The 21,663-nt window shown below is 36.4% G+C and overlaps 1 protein-coding gene across 3 annotated transcripts in view; it reads left to right on the top strand.

Annotated features, from left to right (window-relative positions):
- RRAGD (Ras related GTP binding D) overlaps positions 1-21,663 on the top strand; it is a 62,126-nt gene that overhangs the window by 24,080 nt on the left and 16,383 nt on the right. For all 3 annotated transcript variants that reach the window (XM_001367201.5, XM_007484315.3, XM_016431184.2), the window contains 3 exons: positions 9,397-9,596; positions 11,200-11,314; positions 12,589-12,731. In XM_001367201.5, the coding sequence (XP_001367238.1) occupies positions 9,397-9,596; positions 11,200-11,314; positions 12,589-12,731 (458 nt within the window). The remainder of the gene's footprint in view (positions 1-9,396; positions 9,597-11,199; positions 11,315-12,588; positions 12,732-21,663) is intronic.

The following is a 21,663-nucleotide window of genomic DNA, read 5'->3' as shown; positions in this document are numbered from 1 at the left end:
TCATCATGGTGTGACCAGGAACCCTGGGATTTTGAAAATTATATCAGGAAGGTATAATGCCTATTCTGGGAGGTTCTATCAGGCATGCTATGGCTAAAATGCCATGGCTAAAAAATTCATTCCCAAATGGCTAGTATACTGTTGGTGAACCTCTTCTCACTCTAGAGCTGAACCCCAGGGTGGGGGAGAAGTCATCTCTTGTAGCAACAGGTAAACAAAAAAACCCCCATAAAATGGTCCCTTGCTAACCCCATTTTTCTGTAGTGACAGTGAAAGAATGGTAGCAAAGAAGGTAGCAGGAAGGGCTGAGAATGTTGGTTTCAGAGCCATCAAAAATGTTAATTCAGCTATTGGTAAATTAAATGTGACCTCTGTATCTAAAGGTAAACTAGAGGCACTGAATTGAATTAATCTTGAACTTTTCCCTATAAATGAAACTAGAAGACAAAAAGAAGTTGCTATTAAAGGACAGATGGCTTACAGGTTCTCCTTGGAGAGGCAATGTGTGGAGTTCTTTCATTATGTACTCAAACCCCACCCCCCCAAAAAATTCACAGGGCATTTGGACATCTGTCCTGCAGTGTTTATGACAAGTATTTGTAAAAAGACCCTATCAAAAACAATTGCAGTTTATGCCCAAACATCTGTCACAGATGATCAGGAGGTAGAGAAATTCTGTGGAAAAACTAGATCAGATTCTCCAAATTAGATAAACATAGACTTTAATCCTAGATATCTTCAATGAAAACATGGACATAGGGGAAGCTGGTGGAAACTATCCTGGAAAACATGTCTTGGGTATAAGGAATGAAAAAATAAAGTTTGAAAATTATTGAAAATTATACAGAAACATAATATTCATATATATTACAAATATTTTAAGAAAAATAGTTGAGAGATACTGCATATGGCAAGAATGAAATAATAAATTGAAGTACATTTTAATAAATGAAATAATTTCTAACTGAGGTAGGAATCATTCCCAAATAAGCTGTTTGTGTTTGGTCACACCAGTAGAGAAATCATTTGCTAAGTACTCTAAATGTTCCAGGTACTGTGGCCACCAACTAACTTGTTAGTGCACAGACCAATACTGATAAAAATCAAGAAGAAAGACTAAAAATGAGAAAAAAGATATGACAGGCAATTAAAATAAGTCCTATTTGACCTATTTAAAATCTGTTGATGCCAAAAAATGAGAAGCATAGGAAGAAAAAGACATTAATACAAATTTAATCATTTCCTGAAGAAGTTTAGCTGGTTCAAATTCTTTGCCAGGATGAAGAGACCAAAAGAGTGTAGATTGCACCTCAGAAGAAAGATATGGCAACCTTAGACATCATCAGTTTAGAATATAAACTAATTTGTTGAATTTAAGGACAAGTCATAGAAAATGATAAGCACCATTCCTATGTAAAAGTGAAAAGTAAGAGAGGCATAAACTAGTTTAAAGAAATTTGGTGAGACATCAAAATAAGAAAAGTAATCCCACAGGCATTTAAAGATAGAACTAGAAGAATAATGACAAAATATGGGAAAGATCTGTGAACACTTTTGTAATACATTTTTCTACCATCAATGACAATGGAGCCAAAGTATTTGGACTCCAACATCACAATCTTGGATGAATTATTGGAGGAAGTAGAACTGATACAAAGATGAGAAAGGAATTGAGTCTGAACTGGAAAGGTCAAAGTTTTGAGTTCAGTTATGGTCTTGATTCTCAAAATCTGTAAAGAGGGGAGGATACCAAAAATATGGGGAAAATATCTAGGACTTTACTTTTTATTGAAATGCAGTAAAGGGAATATCAGTAACTTTTATACTATGGACTCCATATATCTACTTAAGAGTATTATGCAGAAAAATAATACATCTAAGTATTGAAAACATACTTGGTAAGGTTATGGCATGCTTTTACAAGTGATGTTCCACAGTAGACCACATCTCTACAATCAGAATTGACTGAAAGGGTCAGATCGTACAAGATGCCATTGTGCCTATGCTGACTATAAAAAAAAAAGTAAGACTTTTCCAATATGGTGCCTCCTATATTCATGGCATGATCATACAAGACCTCTTAACATACATAACAATATGTACCTGTTCTGTGAATTAATATTAAGAAAAGTTATATGAGGTTTCTATATGGTCACCAAGGATATTTGATGCTATTATGGAGGATGCTCAGAACTAAGTCCAAATCAAAAGGGAATTCACTATAAGCTTCTAGATGGTCTTGTTTGCTGGTGACATTTTGCTGATTCTATCAAGAGCCAAACATTGCAGAATTTCTAAATGAAATCCATAATAAATCAAAAGAATTCAGCTTAACTCTACACCAGGAAGTATCAAGTGGATGAAGACTTTAGGGTCTAGTTTGTGATGGGCAGTTGGATGAACAACCCAGAGATTTGGTCCATTAGTAGAGATAACCATGTTATATAGGCACGTTAGATGGACAATGGGCTGGGCCCAGAATTTAATAGGAGGTGAAGAGCAAACTATATTGTCTTTGGGAAATTTCTTTTAAAGAAAATCTTCAAGCTTCTCCCTGAAGCCAAGACTCCTTTTAGAAACATCAGTGATTCTTTCAAGTGTGAATCAAGGGTTGCTACCATCACAAAAAGATAAAAATTGAGTCACCTAAAGGACTACCAAGAAAAATATCTTGTATATAAAGAAGCATTACAAACAAAGAATTATGTAAAAATGCTATAAAGACTGTCAAGAAAGGCTCCATTGGTATCAAGAAAAATCAAGGAAGCCCCTCCCACCTCCCAGTGGATGAGCCCCTTCTTTTTTTTTTTTAACCCTTACCTTCTGACTTGGAGTCAATACTGTGTATTGGCTCCAAGGCAGAAGAGTGGTAAGGGCTAGGCAATGGGGGTCAAGTGACTTGCCCAGGGTCACACAGCTGGGAAGTGGCTGAAGCCAGATTTGAGCCTAGGACCTCCCATCTCTAGGACTGGTTCTCAATCCACTGAGCTACCCAGCTACCCCTGGATGACCCCCTTCTAAAGGATTTTGAGAGAATATAGACAAGAATCAGAATGAGCAGACTTGAGTATTCTGTGATCTGTATTATTGAAGGGAGTGCCCACAATGATAAGATTACAGATCTCCTGGATTGTAATTTCACTATGTATGTGGCTGTTTCATCCTATAAGGTCAGCACCACTCTTGGGTTTTGAAGGGGAGAAAATACTTGACCATTCCCAAGGTTTGACCATAAGGCAGCTGAAGAGTTTCTCTGTCTCTTCAGGGTCAAAGGAGGGGTTCTGGAATGAAGCAGGGTATAAAATAAGTGGAAAGTAGAAGTCATGGAGCTTTTGGTTCCATTCTTAACCTCCACTAGTACCATCTTTTTGCATTGGGATAGTCAGAACTCTTTCTAAACACTGAAGATTGCCCATAACCTGTAGTGGGGAAGTAGAGTGAGCCTTTTATTCTCTTCATTGTCTCTGTGGATAGTATTTCAAAGTGTGTTCACAAGGACCTAGTATCCCTTCTAGATAATAGGGACTGCCCAGTTATCCCAATTTAACAGGTGAGGAAATGGAGGCTAAGCGAGATTAAATGACTTTCCCAGTGGCAGCTGTAAAGCATAAATAAATGTATGAAGTGGGATTTTAACTCATGGTCTTCTGGAACCGTGACTCTTATCTGCAAAGTCAGGCTGCTTCTCAGAAGAAAGACTTGCCCCCACTTCATTTAAGTATTTGATTTTTTTAGTTTCAAGAAAGTAAGAACCATCCAGAAGTCTTGATTTAATTCAGTACTCAATAATGACTAGTTTTAGTATTTACAAAGAGCATTTCACAACATTGTGAGAGAGGCAAGATGGTTATCCCCATTTTATAGATGAAGAAACTGAAGCCCAGAGAAATTAGGTGATTTGCCAGTAGTGGTAAATCTTAGACTATGGCAAAGCCAAGATTTGAATCAAAGTATAATTCCATATAGAGTGCTTTTTTCATTATACCATTATTGCCTCTATGAATTTAAAATTTCTTTGACTTAGCAGCTGGACAGTGATATAAAATACATGGTTATTGAGGTGAACATTTTTAGTTGTTTCCTAGAATGACAAAAAAACCCCTATTATCTAGACATAATTCATACCTTGTTTATGAATTCTCCTTCCCCAAACAAATCATAGACCCCACAGGGTTAGGAAGGGACCTGGGGAGATTGTAATTCAGGCAGGACCACTCCAAACAAGTGAAAAACTGTCATTTTAAAGAACCACAGAAGAGATTCTATAATGTTTCACAGCAGACAGTCAAGAGAATGTTCTTGGCTCCCATGGGCTGTTTATAAATAAAGAACCATCTTACATGATATCCTATTGAGCTGAATAAAACCAGAAGAAATGGAGATTCTAGATAAGAATTCTTCTCTTCTGCCCCTGCCCCTCTGACCTTTCATGGATCTGGACCAGACATTCTTAACTCCTGATGAATCCCATTTGCTACTTTGGAGAATAATAGAAAGCAGATGGGTCAGAGAGTAATTAGGTCTAAACTGGCTTTGAAGATTATGACATTATTTATATTAGAGGTAATAATAATAGCTAATATTTATGTTTTGCTTTCATGTTTGTTGAGCCCTTTTTGTTTTTTCATTTGATCCTTGTAACCACCCTTTGAAGTTTTTTAATTTTTATTTTTTTAGTGTTTTTTTATTTTTATGAATGAAAAAACTTAAGGGAGGGAGGTAAAAATTATTTGCCCAGGGCCATTCAGCTAACTAAAGCAGGATTCAAACTCAAGTCTTTCTGATTTTCTATCCAGTATTTTTATTAATTATGCTACCTGATTGCATAAAATTAACCCATACCATGTCTTTTTTTAAAATCTTATCTTCTGTCTTAGAATCAATACTGTGTATTCGTTCAAAAGCAGAAGTGTGGTTTAAGGGCGAGGTAATGAGGGTTAAGTGATTTTCCTAGGATTACAGAACTAGAAAGTGTCTGAGGTCATATTTGAACCCAGAACCTCCAGTCTCTACACCTGGCTTTCAATACACTGAGCCACTCAGCTGCCCCCACTAAAACAGGTGATCTCTTCAAAGCATAGAAAGGCATCCATGAAGTCTAGGAATATGGATGCTGTCAATATCTTGTCTTTCTTGCCACCCTAGTTTTCTTAGTGAATCTTTCCAGAATAACTCTGGCCCTTGGGTGTGTTCTTTTGTCTCTTAAATATCAAGTGTGCTAAAAACAGAATTTTAGGGCTTGATAATAATGGGTATCATAGACTCCAGGGTATGTGGAAGGAAAGAAGGGGCTGGAGAGGACCTGTAATTTGTGATATGATACATCTGCTGTTCTAGTTGTTGGAATAGGCAAAGATGGCAGCCCTTTTTGTGAGGAAGCAGTTTACCTTTGGAAATAGTTTACTCCTCTTCATTTCCAGATGATGGGTCTTCCTTGATTCCATCTCCTGTCCATCTATCAAATGAGGACTAGATTGCCACCAAAGTACTTTCAAACCCATTTTTGTTGTTATTCTTGACCAAGTCATAGATAGATTGCAGTGGAGACAAGAGCTCTGGTTCACATTTTTGTATTGTGGTGTTTTCCTTCTGATAGTTGACTAATTTAGTTACACCCCATCCCTACCTCCCTCTGCATGTGAAGAAAGTTCTCTATCCTGATGAAACCACAGATCATTTGAGTATACACGTGTGATAGCAGGGATACTTTGATGTCAAATTAAATTCTACTTCTGCCATCAGCCTGTTTGGGGTTGTTTGTGATTAAGAGTTTTTTGGCTTTATATTGCTCTAAATAGGGGATTGGAAACCATGGTCCCTAGGGCTAACTCTGGCCACTGACTGATTTTGTACAGTCCATAAGCTAAGAATGGTTTTCATATTTTAAAACAAAATTTTACTGTATTTAAAAAATGGGGGGAAAATTTCTAGCTTGTGTGCTGTACAAAAACAGGCAGAAGATCATATAGAAACTGAAGACAGGCCAAATGACAAGCCCTAATTTTTGCCAACCTTTTCCCTAAATAATAGAATTATCGAATTTTAGAGTTGGAAGAAATTCTAGCCGCTCTCTGGTCCAAACTGTAGCAGCAAAAGAAACCTCATTACAGCCAGCCTACTAAGAGGTCATTCAGCCAAAACTGGGGCAGTAAGATGCCATAGTGGATGGAGCATTGGGCTTGAAATCAGGAAGATACTAAACATTTTTGCACCAAATGGGATGGCATCTAGATTTCTAAAGGAAAAATTAAAGGAGCCCAAAGAGGAAATAGAAAGCAAGACCATACTAGTGGGGGGTCTTAACCTTCCCCTTTAAGAAATGAAGTCAGGAAGACTTGAGTTTAAACCCATCTTCAGACACATACTGGCTGTGGGAACCCTGTTTGCCTCAGTTTCCTCATTTGCAAAAACCTTGCAGAGTTGTTATAAAGACTGAATGAGATAATAATTATAAGATGCTTAGGACAGTGTAAGTCCTAGTAAGTGCTATAGAAGTGGTTCATGTCATTGTTCAGTCATTTCAGTTGAATCTGACTCTTTGTGACCCCATTTGGGGTTTTCTTGGCAAAGATAATGGACTAGTTTGCTATTTCCTTCTCCAAGTCATTTTAGAGATGAAGAAATTGAGGCAAACAGGGTGAAGTGATTTGTCCAGGGTGACACAGCTAGTAAGTGTCTCAGGCTAAATTTGAATTCAGCCATGGCACTCTCTCCTGGTTGTGCCACCTAGCTGCCTATATTAATGGTAGCTATTAGTAATAATAATAATGGAGAATCCACTGGATTGTCAAGTTGTTTTTTTTAAATGGGAAAATATGTTTTCATTTTCCCATTACATGAAGTTAAGAATAAGCATAAAGCTTCTAATGGTTGTTTTTTTCCCCTTCATGAAGTAGAGTGTAGAATTTGTTTCCCAAGTTCTAAATCATCTCTTATGTAAATGACATTTAAAAGGAAAATTGGTGAATTGCTCATTGGCTTTGGGAGGGGTGAGGAGAAGGAGGAGGGAAAGAACATGAATCATGTAACCATGGAAAAACATTCTTAATTAATTAGTTAACTAAATTAGAAAAAAGGAAAATTGGTAATTAAGAGAAAACATTTTGACATCTGCCCTTTACTACTGATAAAGAATAATGAAGACACTTATTTGAGATTTTCTCTCCAACACATCTTTTTTCAAAAATTTTAAACCCTTACCTTCTGACTCCCAACCTACAGATCTATTTAGCTGCCCCCTCCAACACATCTTGTTAGGTAGTAGGTGAAGCTTTTTTCTGTAAATCATTGTTGGTATCAATTTCTTTGTGATTCTAACTATTAGAAATCAAGCTTTGCAACAAAAATAAAATTGGCCAAAAAGTCCAACATTTCTATTATTTCAAACCACTGGCACCCATTAATTTTTTTTCTCATGAATTTTTCACAATTGCAGGATTGCTAGATAAGAAAAAAGTAACACCGCAGAAAAGATATCTTTTCAGAATTTCATGTTTTTTCCATGTTCTCGTAGATAATTCTGATGACATGAACAGTAACTTCTACCTAGCTGAAGGGCAAGTTATCCCTCATGTGTCACAACTCATGGTTACTCCCTGTTTTCAATGATTAATTTATTGGTTGGCTTCCTAATGCCATTCTAGGTGCTAATTTTATTCCATAATGTGAAATAGTTTTTGGCTTCAAATATCTAAAATTTTCTGAGGGAGCAGACAAAGCATATAGGTCTTGAGATAGGTCTGTTTTAAAACAAAGAAACACATTTATAAAGCATCTACTGCAAGTAAGGCATCACGTTAGATGCTGAAGATAAAAAAAAAAAGGCAAAAGACAATCCCTGCCTTTGAGGAGCTTTTAATGTAATGGAAGAGTGCTGTATGTTTCAGAGCATTGATTGATATTTTTATGTTATGATGGCTTCTTTCAGGTGGATTGATTTAATTACAACCTCTTTCTCTGACTCTGTCTGTCTGTCTGTCTCTCCCTTTCCTCCCTCCCTTCCTCCATCAAGGTCCCACACAGGACTGTATATTTGTAGTAAGAAGGGACTTTAGAGGCCATCTAATCTTATGTCCTCATTTTACAAATGAAGAATTTGACACCAAGAGTAGTAAAGTGACTTGTGCCAGGTTACACAGGCAGAATTTAAAACTAGATCTTTTGACTTCAAAGACAATGCTTTTTTCCCTTCTGTACAATGTTGCCCTCTTAACTTTAAAAAATGAAAGTGAATTAAAATTAACTTGAGCTATTTTTGTGAGTTTTATAGTAGCAGTACAAACACTTCAAATGTTGAAAAAACAGTGCTGGAAATCATTAATCTAATCTTTATCCAACATGCTTTTCCTCATGGCTCAACAAAACTCAAATCTATTGTGTCTAAAGCATAATGCACGGCTATTTTCTTAAGCTTTCACAAGAGCAGGGTAATAGAAGAAACTATTTTTTTAGATCTTTTGTATCTTTTTTTTATTTTTGTAGTGTAAAAAGGTGAATATATTATATTTGTACAGGTGAAAAGCAAATGAACATTGTTTTATGTTTCAGAGTCCATACTGAAGTTAAATATCTCATTTAGGTATCATGGTATAGGTCTAGTTAGTTGTTCACTCTCAATTTAATCAGAAGGTTATACATATTCTTTACCTGCTTCCTTTGGATCTCATTCTTTCTCTCAAAAATATTAAATCTGTAGGAGGGGAGAAAAAGAAGAATATATATATATATTTTTTTTTAAGTTAAACTACTGTAGACAAGTGGCTCTCCAAAGTTTTAATCACATTTCTTGTCCCTAATCGTCCCTATGACCTATTTCTTTTTTTTTCTTTAAACCCCCAAACAACTCACTTTAATATTCTATGAAAAACTAAGAGTTAAAATATGAGTGGGAAAAACCAAGAAAAAAAAGAATCGTAGATCCGGAGCTTAAAGGGAACTTACAGGTCATTTAGTTTTACCCTATTATTTTACAGATGAAGAAACAGGCTCAGAAAGATCAAACAAGTAGTGAGTGACAAAGCCAGGATTTGAAATTGGATCCCAAGACTCTAATATCAGTACATTTGCCACGGAACCACACTGATGATATCCCTTTCTGTTCATATAACCATTAATTTCCAGTGGCCATCATCAAACAGCTGTGCAAAAGCCTGCTACTCTGGTCTCTGGATTACTGTGGAGTTTCTAAGCCTCAGTTTGAGTCACCCTGGGTTAAATCATACACATTTTGCTTCCCTTTTGTTTTCTTGCCTTGGATAGTAAAACCCATTTCTGATCAGAACTTCAGTGAATCCACATCATTTTCCAACTGTTTAACTTCTGGGGATTTAGACAGCCCTTTAACAACCTTTAACCTTGTTGAAGCCTTCATGGGCATTCCTTTTATCTTCTTACTAGGATGATTATATGGAAGCCTTAGCCAGGCTGCACCTCACTGTGACTCGAGCCTACAAGGTACATCCTGACATCAACTTTGAAGTGTTTATTCATAAAGTGGATGGCTTGTCAGATGATCATAAAATTGAAACCCAAAGAGATATTCATCAGAGGGCAAATGATGACCTTGCTGATGCTGGATTAGAGAAAATTCACCTGAGGTGAGAAGAAACAGAGGGACAACCTTAAAAGAAGAAAAGAAGCAGGTTTGGGGTTCAAAACCACAGGCACTCCAATTGGTGCCATTTTTAGCTACTCAGTGAATAAATAGACATTTATTAAGTACCTAATATATTCCAAGACCTTTCTTGAGTTCTCATATATATGAGTTATACTAGGACAAGATTTTGGAAGGGTGGACATTGTGCTTTTATATCAGGTAATCCATAGGCATAACAGATTGTTGATGGCTTAAATTAATAATTAAACAAATCAATGAATCTTGATGGTTAATTGATAATGAAATATGCTCTTCCTGATAAATACATTAATAGATAAAACCATAATCCTTGGTATTGCTTTCACAAAAGAGTTCAAATAGAAATGACTGCAAGAGAACCTGGCGTCTGCTGGGATATTCCATAATGCAGTGTCTGCATCATTCAATTAAAACCTTGGGTAAGTTACTTAACATCCCCAGGCCTCAGTTGCCTCATCTGTCAAATGAAGAGGTTGGATTAGATGGCCTTCAAAGTCCCTGCCAGCTCTAGAGCTATGATTCTATGGATGTAAACCTGAAAGTACTATATAAATGTTATGATTATTGTTGTTGTGATTACTGTCATCATCATCATTATCATTTATTTGGCAAATTGGTAACAGTAATGTTAGAAAGTAGCATAATCTAATGATTCTTATTGTCAGGTCTGGGATGGAGGTATTCCATTGTGAGAGTGGTTTTTTTAGGATGCTGGCTGGCATGGTCTTTGTGGCAATACATTTTACATGGTGCCCATTTTTAGCTACTTAATAAATGAGTAAATAGGCATTTATTAAGCACCTTCTATGTACCAAGCTCTTGATCTAAGTATTTTACAAATATCATCTCACTTTATCTTCACTACCAAGTATATAAGAGATTTTCCATTTATTTATTTATTCATTAAATTCTTTCTTTCCGTCTTAGAATTAATACTGTGTATTGGTTCCAAGACAGAAGAGCAGTAAGGGCTAGGCAATTCGAGTTAAGTGACTTGCCCAGGGTCACACAGCTAGGAAGTGTCTGAAGTCAGATTTGAGCCCAGGACCTCCCATCCCCATAGCTGGCTTTCTATCCACTGTGCTTCCTAGCTGCCCCTTTTAATAATAATTTTTAGCATTCATAGCATTCTTCAAGGTTTGCAAATCACTTTACATATATGTCACAACTACCCTTTGGGTTAGATACTGTTGTTATCCCTGTTTTGCCCCTGAGGATACTGATTCTGAGAGAGGTTAAGTAACTTGTCTAGGTCACCCAAGGGGTAAATAAATGTCTAAGGCAGGATTTAAACCTTAAAAGTCAAGTCCACTGCTCTGTTCACAGTACCACCCAGCTTTTATTAAGATACATTTTTACAAAAAAAGAACCTTCAGAGTTTTTACTTGAAAACCAGAGTTTTCTGGAGGTCTAATGATTTTAAGTAGGGAAGGGGGTGGAGGGAAGAATTGTGCATCTCCTGATACAGCAAAGATCCAGGGGTATTTATATTATGACACGAGCAGCATATTCCTCTTCAACAGGCAAAAAAGAAAACTATGATACAACATTGTTTCCTCTTTCAGCTTTTATCTGACAAGCATATATGATCATTCTATATTTGAAGCTTTTAGCAAAGTGGTACAGAAACTGATTCCACAGCTCCCAACCCTGGAGAATTTACTAAACATCTTTATCTCAGTAAGTAAAACACATGCTGGAGACATTTGCCAAGTTTGAGAATTGCTTCATGAGATTAATCCCAAAACACTTATTTAAAACTGTTATGTTCTGCCTGTATGGACTGAAAATATTTTCACATCTCTCGGTTATTCCATAATTTGATATTAATAAATTGATAAATTCTGAGTTCTCGACAATAGAGGGATTGGGAAATATGTTTAGTTCATTGGAAAATTAATTAGCCTGTGTTTTGAATCGGTTCAGTTAACATGAAGGTCTTTGAGATTGACCTTGGTCAACAGTGAATTAGATTTGTGTCCCATTTTGGTCACTGATTAAATGGGTTTTATGGCCAAAATTAAAGCCCCCCATTAAAGTAGAATAGTTACAGAAATCATCAAAAAGTCATTTATCATTGAACAGATATTGAGTACCTATTGTGTGCAAGTTATCAGACTGGTTTTAGGTATTACTATCCACCTTTTAAAGAGCAACCAGTTGGGTAGACATATCCATGTTATTGATATCTCAGGATTCTGTGATTTTATAAAATATACATTTTTTAAAAAATCAGCAATACTACACAAAGCAGCATATAATAATTGCTCACTGGATGGGAAGTATAGAAATGATTGCATGCTATCAGGGTTGTATTTATGCCCCACCTGAATCAAATTTCTTATATACTGTATTTTATTAGGGAAGCAGGAAGGGAATAAGCATCTATATAGGGTATGATATTGTTAATTGCCAGTTTAATCATCATCCTCATCCTCATCATTATCATCCTCATCACTAGTATTTATATAGCACTTTAAGGTTTGCAAAGCACTTTATAAATAGAATATCATTTGATGCTCACAGCAATCCTGGGATTTAGATGCTAATATTATCCCCATCTTACAAATGATGAAACTAAGGCAAACAAATTTAATAAATTGTCCAGGATCACCCAGCTGGGAAATGTCTGAGGCAAGATTTAAATTCATCCAATGCTCTTTCCACTATGCCACTTAGCTGACACAAGTCATTACTTCAAGGGTCAAGAAATCATCTTTGTTCAGCTTTGTGACTCTATTGTAAATATTTCTGCTTATTTATTCTGATAATTCCTTTATAAAGAAGTCTGAAATTTCACTTCCACTGTGTCAGTAGCCAGTAATTCGTCTAGAGATACACTTGCACACCTTTCATTTTTGTCTGTTCCTATTTTGTGAGGCATGTAATTATTTAACTGTATTGTTGCCTGAAAACAAGGGTCACTTGAAGACAGTATTTTTCCTTTGTTGCAGAATTCTGGGATTGAAAAGGCCTTTCTGTTTGATGTGGTCAGTAAAATTTATATTGCAACAGATAGTACCCCTGTGGATATGCAGACTTATGAACTCTGCTGTGATATGATAGATGTGGTTATCGACATTTCTTGTATATATGGGTAAGTTGAATGAATTGTTATTTGAACAAGACCCTTCTGCTTTCACATAACATTTTGTTTTAAGGTATTATTTTATTTAAGACATTTAGGGATGGAAAAATGGGACGAGCATTTATATGGCACCTACTGTCTGCTAGGCACAGCGTGAAGTGTTTTTACAACTAAATTAACTCTTTGGATCCTTACATAACATTTTGTTTTAAGGTGTTTTATTTAAGACATTTAGGAAGGGGAAGTGGGACAGCATTTATATTGCACCTACTGTTTGCTAGGCATGGTGTTAAGTGTTTTTACAAATAAATTAACTCCCTGGATCCTTACATATCATTTTGTTTTAAGGTGTTGTTTTATTTAAGGCATTTAGGGAAAGGGGAATGGAACAAGTATTTTTATATAGCACCTACTGAGTGCTAGACAACTCACTGGATTCTTACAATTGGGAGATAGGTGTTATTATCTTCCCCATTTTACAGTGGAAGAAACTGAAACAGGCCTATTACAACATTGCTAGAGCAGCTGTCAATTTCTTTTTTTTTGAAAACAAGATGGAAATATACATTAAGAGCTGTAAAACTGTTCGTGCTTATTGACCTAGGGATCTCATTACTAAGATTAGACCCTAAGGACATTATTGAGAGGGTAAAAAGCTGTTTGCATATATGATAAAATATTCATGGAAACTTTGACCTTAATGACAAAATAACTTCAAATAACACAAATGCAGTGTTTGGGAGAAATGGCTGATTAGTTTGTGGTATTTGAATGTAATGGATTGCATCATGCTATTAGAAATGACAAATAACTATTGGAAATAAAAAAAAGAGGGAAACATGAAGAGATGAAAAGATAAGAAAAGAGAATAATACTATGAATGCAGTTTTAAAAAATAATCACAAAATCAAGAGGAAAAGAGTATCAAAGCAAATCTAAAGGGAACTCAAAAGCAGAGGATGCTTATATTAGCACCCATTAATGATTTATATATTTTAAAACAAATTATAAACAATGTGGAGTTTGTAGTTTTGCACATCATTTTTCTGTGCATTATTTATTGAAATGTTTTTTCTTGGTGGTGGTGGTTACTAAGTATATCATTTGGAATACTGAAACAGAGGATAAATAACTTTCTCAGAGTTATTTAATGTAGAGTAGTAAATATCTGAGGTTGGATTTGAACTTAGGTTTTCTTGATTTCAGACTGGCACTGCCCACTGCTTTATTGTTGGAGTAAATCAGGACTAGAAAAACCTGGGGGCACTGAGTTGGTGCAGTGGGTAGAGTGCCAGGTCTGCAGTCAGGAAGACTCATTTTTCTGAGTTCAAATCTGGCCTCATCCACTTATCAGTTAACCTTATTTGCCTCAGTTTCCCTAGCTGTCAAATGAATTGGAGAAAGAAGTGGCATGCCACCATACTGTCATGAAGAGTCAGACTCAACTGAAAAAATGACTAGTGAGAAAAAGGTAGTTTCCATTTGTACAGAAAGCTGGCAAAATGTCATGAGTACTCATCCCCTTCAGAAGTAATTGGGGGGGGGGGGAGCAGCTAGAGGGCTTGGTGAATTGAGAGCCAGGCTAGAGATGAAAGGTTCTGGATTCAAATCTGGTCTCCAGTATTTCCTAGTATCCCTGGGCAAGTCACTTTACCCCAGTTGCCCAGCCCTTACTGTTCTTGTGCCTTAGAGCCAATACTGAGTATTGATTCTAAGATGGAAAGTAAGAGTTTTTCAAAGGAAAAAAAAAGTAATGCTAAGAGTAGAGACCTGTAAAAACTGAGTTAATGCCCCACATTTATAACAATTCTATTATCTCCTTCTGGAAAGAGCTTGGATTATTTTGGTTCTGTTTAGAGATTATTTCCCTATTATGGGAACCTTAGAAATGCAAACAAAGCAGACATTATCTGCTTCAAGTATATCCTGGTAGATCTGTACATAACAGTTTTAGAGATATTCTTTGAAAACAAAAAGGTCCATGCATACTGTTTACAGAATAAACAACATAAGAGGGGAAGAATTGAGTCTTATTTCCTGACATGACAAAATTGTACATTCTTTGACAAGTGTTTATTAAGTGTCTACTCACAACTGTTTTGGCATTCTAGCTCCAGGGCACTTAGGTGGCTTGATGGATAGAGAGCTGGGCTTGGAGTTGGGAGGTCCTGGGTTCAAATCTGACCTCAGACTCTTCTTTTTATTTATTTATTTTTATTTATTTTTTATTTTTTAATTTATTTTTATTTTTTATTTATTTATTTGTTTTTTTACTAGCTTTTACTGTTCTTCTGCTTTGAAACCAACAGCTAGTGTTGATTCTAAGACAGGAGGTAAGGGTTTAAAATTAAAAAAAAAAAAAAGAAAGAAATGCTAGTGCCCTATGTACTGGAGATACAAAAACAAAAATGAAACTTTCTCTGCCCTCAAGGTGTTTAAGTTCTCTTGGGGAAGCAATACATGCAAAATATATGCAAAGTAATTTTAGGGAGGAGGGGACCAGCACCCAGGCTGGGGTGAAGGGTTAGGAAACAACTGCTCATAGGAAGGGTCACTCAGTACTGCATGGAGAAGAATGGCCAGATTGTGAAAGACTTTGAGAGACAAACAGAAGCATTTAAATATTATTATAGAGAGCCATTGGCATTTCCTGAGCATTGGTCAGTCTTGTGTTTTAGAAATATCAAGCTTTTTTTAAATTAAATTTTAACTTTATAATAATTTTAAACTTAATAAACACCAAATAAAATGAACATTTTACATTGTAGAACAGAAGGAGAAGATTGTAGGAAATCTTCATTATATAGAGCTTACTTTTCTTTTTAAGAATATAATAAAATCAAAGCTGTCTTGTTTACCAGTGATTCCTTTTGGCCTTCCTTTTATTCTCTTTATCTCTGTCTAACCCCTATTTCTGCATTCTTTCTGCATTCCCTCCCTCCCTCCCTCCCTCCCTCCCTCCCTCCCTCCCTCCCTCCCTCTCTCTCTCTCTCTCTCTCTCTCTCTCTCTCTCTCTCTCTCTCTCTCTCTCTCTCTCTTTCTTTCTCTCCCCCTCCCTCCCTCCCTCCCTTTCTCCCTCCTTTGCTTGTTTCTTGCTCTGTCTCTCTTTATTTGGATAAGGCTGGGGAGTAATGATTCTATGCCATTCTTCTCCATGCTGTTTGCCCTTCTCATTGAGGGGGTGGGGGTGGAGAGGAACCAAAACAGAGCCCCTCTTAACAAATACAGTAATACCTTGGTTTTCGTTGACATTGGTTATTGTCAGTTTCAGTTTTTATTAATTTTTTCCTGAAAAAATTTTGTCTCAGTGTTCATTGCTTGCATAGGTGTGCCCACTTGACCTTGATGCTAATTTTGGGAAAACAAAAGGCAGCCCATTCATTCTCCTGCTTAGAGTGAGTAATAGGTGTATTGAAAAGCAAATAAATCCAGTTATCCATATAGATAGTAAATGAAAATCAAATAAAGCATATGGAGGAGAATATATATATGATTATATAAAAAATGAATGAGTTCCCTCATTGGGAGTGAGATATCTCCATCTCAAATAGAAATCTGCCCATAGTATCTCAGCTGAGAAGAGGAACATAATCAAAGTAACAACTCCTCTACATGTCAGAGTCTTTCCAGATAATGCCTTGATACCTAAGGTCCTTATTTCAGGGGGATTCCCCTTCCAAGCAATACCCCTGTTTCCCCTCTGTCTTTCATATGCCAAGAAGAGTCTTCAGAAAGGTAAATGCCACATTAAACATTCATTTATTCTTCACATTAGTCTTTTATATTAGTTTTATATTAATTTCTTATTGTTTTAGTATTAAATACTATTTTCTCTATAAAATGTGTTTTTGGTATGTATTTTGGAATGTCTAGAATGAATTAATTGGATTTACATTGATTCATATGGAAATAATTGCCTTGGTTTTCACTGGTTTCCAATTTTGCCGATTGTAAAACTGAGGTATCACTGTATTTGTAATTAAACAGAGCAGATTCTCACTTTGACCATGTCAAAAAACGTATGTCTTGTTCTTTCTCTTGAGTCTCTCTCCTCTGTCAAGTGGTATGTAGCATGTTTCTTCATTTGTCCTCTGGAGTCGTGGTTGGTTATTTCGTTGATCAGAGTTTTCCAGTCTTCATAATTGTTTTTCTTTACAATGTTATATAAATCCAAGTTTCTCTCAAACGGTCCCTTTTGTCATTTCTTAATGGCATAATGATCCTCCATTACTTTAATAAACCATAATTAGTTTACCTGTTCCCCAATTGATGGGCATCCTCAATGATGCCAATTTATCTCTTCTGTGGTGATTGGCTAAGAAAAAGGAAACTCAAAATAGGGAGACACATTTGGAAGCTACAGGTGATGACCATTTGAACTGAGATGGTGACATTTTGAATTGAGAGAAGAAAAGGAAGTTAGAGGTTATGGTGGTAGAATCTATAAGGCTTAGCAACTTGAATATGAGGGATTGGTAAGAGAGAGTGTGGATGATGCCTTCTGTAGAAATGGAGATGTCTGAAAGAAGGTAAGGGTTTGGGAGAAAAAGATAATAAATTCTCCAAATCTTTTCCACCATCATTTTCAATAATATCATACATGTAGTCAGTTGAACATCTTTAGCTACATCTGTTGTTTCATTCATTTGCAGTGTAAATAGGAAAATTTTAGTTTTTCAGTGTTAGTTGGTTTCTGTTGTTTTTGTTTTAAAATTATCTACATTTCTCCCTGTGTCACTTACTCCTTCTACCCCTTCCCAATGAAATGTCCTTTTTAAAAAGTAAGAAAAAGAGGGAGAAGGAAAAAACTCCAACAAAACCAATTTACACATCCAAAGTTTTATATTAAATGATGTTCTACATCTGTGGAACTCCACCTCTGCAAAGAAGTGTATGTGGTGGGGGGTGACATATAATTTATTTTGAGGCTTTGCTTTTTGTCATTGACTTCCTTGTTACCATCTCTGAGTGAACATATATAGATATGGGGATGGTGAGGTGGCTCAATGGATAGAGCACCAGGCCTAGAGATGGGAAGTCCTGGGTTCAAATATGGAATCAGACACTTCCTAGCTGTGTGACCCTGGGCAAGTCACTTGATCCCCACTGCCCGGCCCTTACCACTCTTCTGCTTTGGAACCAATACACGATACTGATTCTAAGAGGGAAGGGAAGGGTTTAAAAAAAAGCATACAGTGATTTTGGTCACTTTATTTCTGCATAATTTCAAATTATGCAGAAAGGTTTTACCAAGTAACTGCTCCACTAAAAATGCATTAGGCGCATGTTTTTCTACCAAGCTTTAAGCATTTCCATTTTTTGTTACATTTGTCAGTCTTCCTGTTGCAAGGTAAGTCCTCAGATTTGCATTTCTATTGGTGTTAGTAAAGTGATAGGTTTCAGTCCTTTGGAGAAATCAAATAGACAAACTTATTAAAGATATACTTTGTATCAGAAAAAAATGATAAGAAAAAGACCTCTAGGAGCTAAAAATCTTTAGGAAATATTTGTTCATGTTCCTTGACCACTTACTGAATGTGTTTTTCTCTTCTATATTTCTGTTAGTTGTCTATATCTTGGCTGAGATGCTTTTCGGAGGTATTTAGTATAATTTTTTTCCCATTTGACTTCTTAAGACTAGATGCATTGATTTTATTCATGCAAAATCTTTTTAATTTCATGTAGTTGAAATTATCTGAAATTACCTTTTGTAATTGACTATCCCATGTTTGGTTAAGAATGCTTTTCCTATATATGCAAGTTGTGAAAGATGTGATTTGCTTGCCATCTAATTTTTAATGGTATCATCTTTACTATTAAGGCCAAGCATTCATTTTGAATTTTTGTGGAATGTGATCTAAAATGTTCATATAAGCTTAATATCTATCAGATTTGTTTAATCAGTAGTTCTTCCTTCCCTCTTTTCCTCTTCCTTCCTTCCTTCCTTCCTTCCTTCCTTCCTTCCTTCCTTCCTTCCTTCCTTCCTTCCTTCCTTCCTTCCTTCCTTTCTTCCAAACCCTTACATTCTGTCTTAGAATTAATACGATTTATTGTTTTCAAGGCAATAGGAGTTAAGGGACTTGCTTGGGGTCATACAGCTAGGATATATCTGAATCTGGAATTTGAATCCAAGACCTCCCCTCTCTAGGCCTGGCTCTCAATCCAGTAAGCCACCTAGCTGCCCTTAGTAATTATTCCTAAAGTAATTTAAATTTTGGAATTTATTGAACACTGGGTTATTGAGTTTTTCTTTTATTCTTCCTTGTTTGGAATTTGATAATCTTTAAAAAATGTAACCAGTATCAAATGGTTTTTGATGATTACTGCTAAATAACACATTTTGATGTCTGGAAGTGCTGTTCCCCTTTTAATCTGACCTTTTTTCATTATTTCCTTTGAAATTTGCATATTTTGTTTTTCTATGGGAGTGTTTGTTGAATAGTCTTGTTTGATTCAAATGTCCTTTATATTTGAAAGTTTTCCTCCTGGATGATTACTGTAATATATCATCAGAAGGAGGGCTCTCTCTCTCTCTCTCTCTCTCTCTCTCTCTCTCTCTCTCTCTCTCTCTCTCTCTCTCTCTCTCTCTCTCTCTCTCTCTCTCTCTCTCTCTCTCTCTCTCTCTCTCTCTCTCTCTCTCTCTCTCTCCCTCTCCCTCTCCTTCTCTCCTCTCTCTCTCTCTCTCTCTCTCTCTCTCTCTCTCCTTCTCTCTCTCTCTCTCTCTCTCTCTCTCTCTCTCTCTCTCTCTCTCTCTCCTTCTCTCTCTCTCTCTCTCTCTCACTCACACACACACACACACACACACACACACACACACACACACTCTGGGGAACTGGAGAAAGAAGGTGAGAGAACTAAAGAAATGGAGAGAGGGAAAAGATTGATCCTCCTCTCTCTTCCCCTTGGGAAGATAGCACAATTTGTCTTCCAGAGGGACAGAATATGTCTCCCAGAGATTGGGTTTGGGAGATAGAGGTTAAGGACTGGAAGAGAAAGTGTTAGAGAAATGACCCACTGCCTCCCTTCTTGATCTTAGCTGTTGCTGAGAGGCAGGTAAATTTTTTGCCTCTGGATCCTCCCAGTATCCTAACTGCCACCTTTTCCTTTGAGACTTAGTTCACTCCTCAGCCCTGGTCTTGAACTGGTTCTCCCCAAATCTTCAGTCTCCTTTTTTGGTATCAGCAAGCAGGCAGACCTGATCTAAATGGTAACACTTTATTCTTGAGAACACATAGGGCAGGGAGAGTGAGGGTGTTGTTTGAGGAAAGTAGGATATAGGAATCCCTGCAAATTAACAACTGACCTCCCCTCCCCCAAATCCTGAGGGGTTCAGGCTTCTGTCTGACCCTCCTTTTGGTCAGTTTTTTGGTTTGTCCTTCCTCCTAAGCTAATCTGGCTATGAGTTGAGGGTTAGGATAATTTAGGGAAGAGAGATCTTCTCAGTAGATGGCTTCCTATAAAGTCCCAGTCTTCTTTTGTCTTCAGCTTGTACCAGAGAGATTTATGGGTTCACTGGAAGGTATTCAGTGTCCAGAGGGATCCTCTGTCTCAGACTGTCCACTCCAGCAGAGAGCTGACCAGAAATAAGCTGGCAGTTTTAAATTCTCCCAGCTCATCTGTTCCTTTCTGGAATCTTGAGTCTTCCTTTCCCTTCCCCCCACTCGAGCTGTTCCTTTTCATTGCTGGATCTGATTTTTTCTCTCCTTTTATAACTTCTCTCTTACAGTACACAATATGTTTTTTTTTTCTCATTGGAATTGTTTAATTTAAATACATAGAATTTTGTCTTAGAGTTTGAAGTATATAATTATATTTATGTGTCTTTTGATTTCTTCACTATTGGGGTCTTTTTTTTCCCCAGAATTTAGAAGTTCTAGAAGTTTTCTTGAATTATTTTCTGCATTATTTTTGTGTAAATCTTTTATCATTTTTTCTGAGACTTTTGATACTTAATTTGTCTATGTGCATCATGTTTTTGAAGTCAGTGACCTTTGCTTATATAGAGATCATATGTTCTTTTTAACATTATTGCCATTACCAGAGAAAGAACTGTGGAACCAGAAATGCATTAGAAAAATATGTGCTTAATCACAGAGTGTGATAGGGATATGTGTAGGGTTTTGATGTTAAAGAATCACTCTACTGCAAATATGAATAACATAGAAATATATTTTGAGCAATAGTCCATGTATAACCCAGTGAAACTGCTTGTCACCTTTGGGAGGGGGGAAGAGCGAGTGAGGGAGAGGAAATTATGAATCATGTAACCATGGAAAAATATTCTAAATAAAAATTAAAAAATTATTGCTGTTAGCCTTTCTTCAATTTTTCCTAACTGTACCTATTTTTGTACTTCAAATTATATTATTCTCTCTTTTGCTTCTTAGGAGAAATTCACCACCATGTGTTCAGGTTTTCCTGATATGCTTATTATTTCTGCTAGGAAGGTGATAGATTTTGACATTTGTTCTCTTCTTACTTCTATAGTTTTCATTGGAATTGGTATTCCATACTCTCTTGGGATTCTATAGGGAATTGGTTCAATTTTGTTTGTAATGTAATATTTATTAAGACAACTTTTCAGTCTCTTTGAGGATTAAGTACTTACCTTTTGTTTAATTTTAGCATCCTTTCTTAATTTATCCACTTTCACTTGACATTTTTAATTGCTCTTGAAATCGTTTGCATTTCATCCTTACTTCTTTTTGTTCATCTCTCACTTTCTTACTTCTCTTCCTTAGGTGATGGGTATACCTCTGGTATTGGAAGACACAGCTGCTTCCTAGTCAGGGTTTTACTTTTTCTTATCCACTGTCTCAACCCTATGTATCTTCAGGGGGACAGGACTGGCCATAGATGGACTTAAATCCCTATTCCTTCCAGCTAAGCTCAATCAGTCATACTAACCCCCTGTACCAGTCCCTTTTCTCACACTCATCCT

Source organism: Monodelphis domestica, chromosome 2 (genome assembly GCF_027887165.1).
Source record: "Monodelphis domestica isolate mMonDom1 chromosome 2, mMonDom1.pri, whole genome shotgun sequence".
NCBI lineage: Eukaryota > Metazoa > Chordata > Mammalia > Didelphimorphia > Didelphidae > Monodelphis > Monodelphis domestica.
This window is presented reverse-complemented; position numbering and strand designations above follow the sequence as displayed.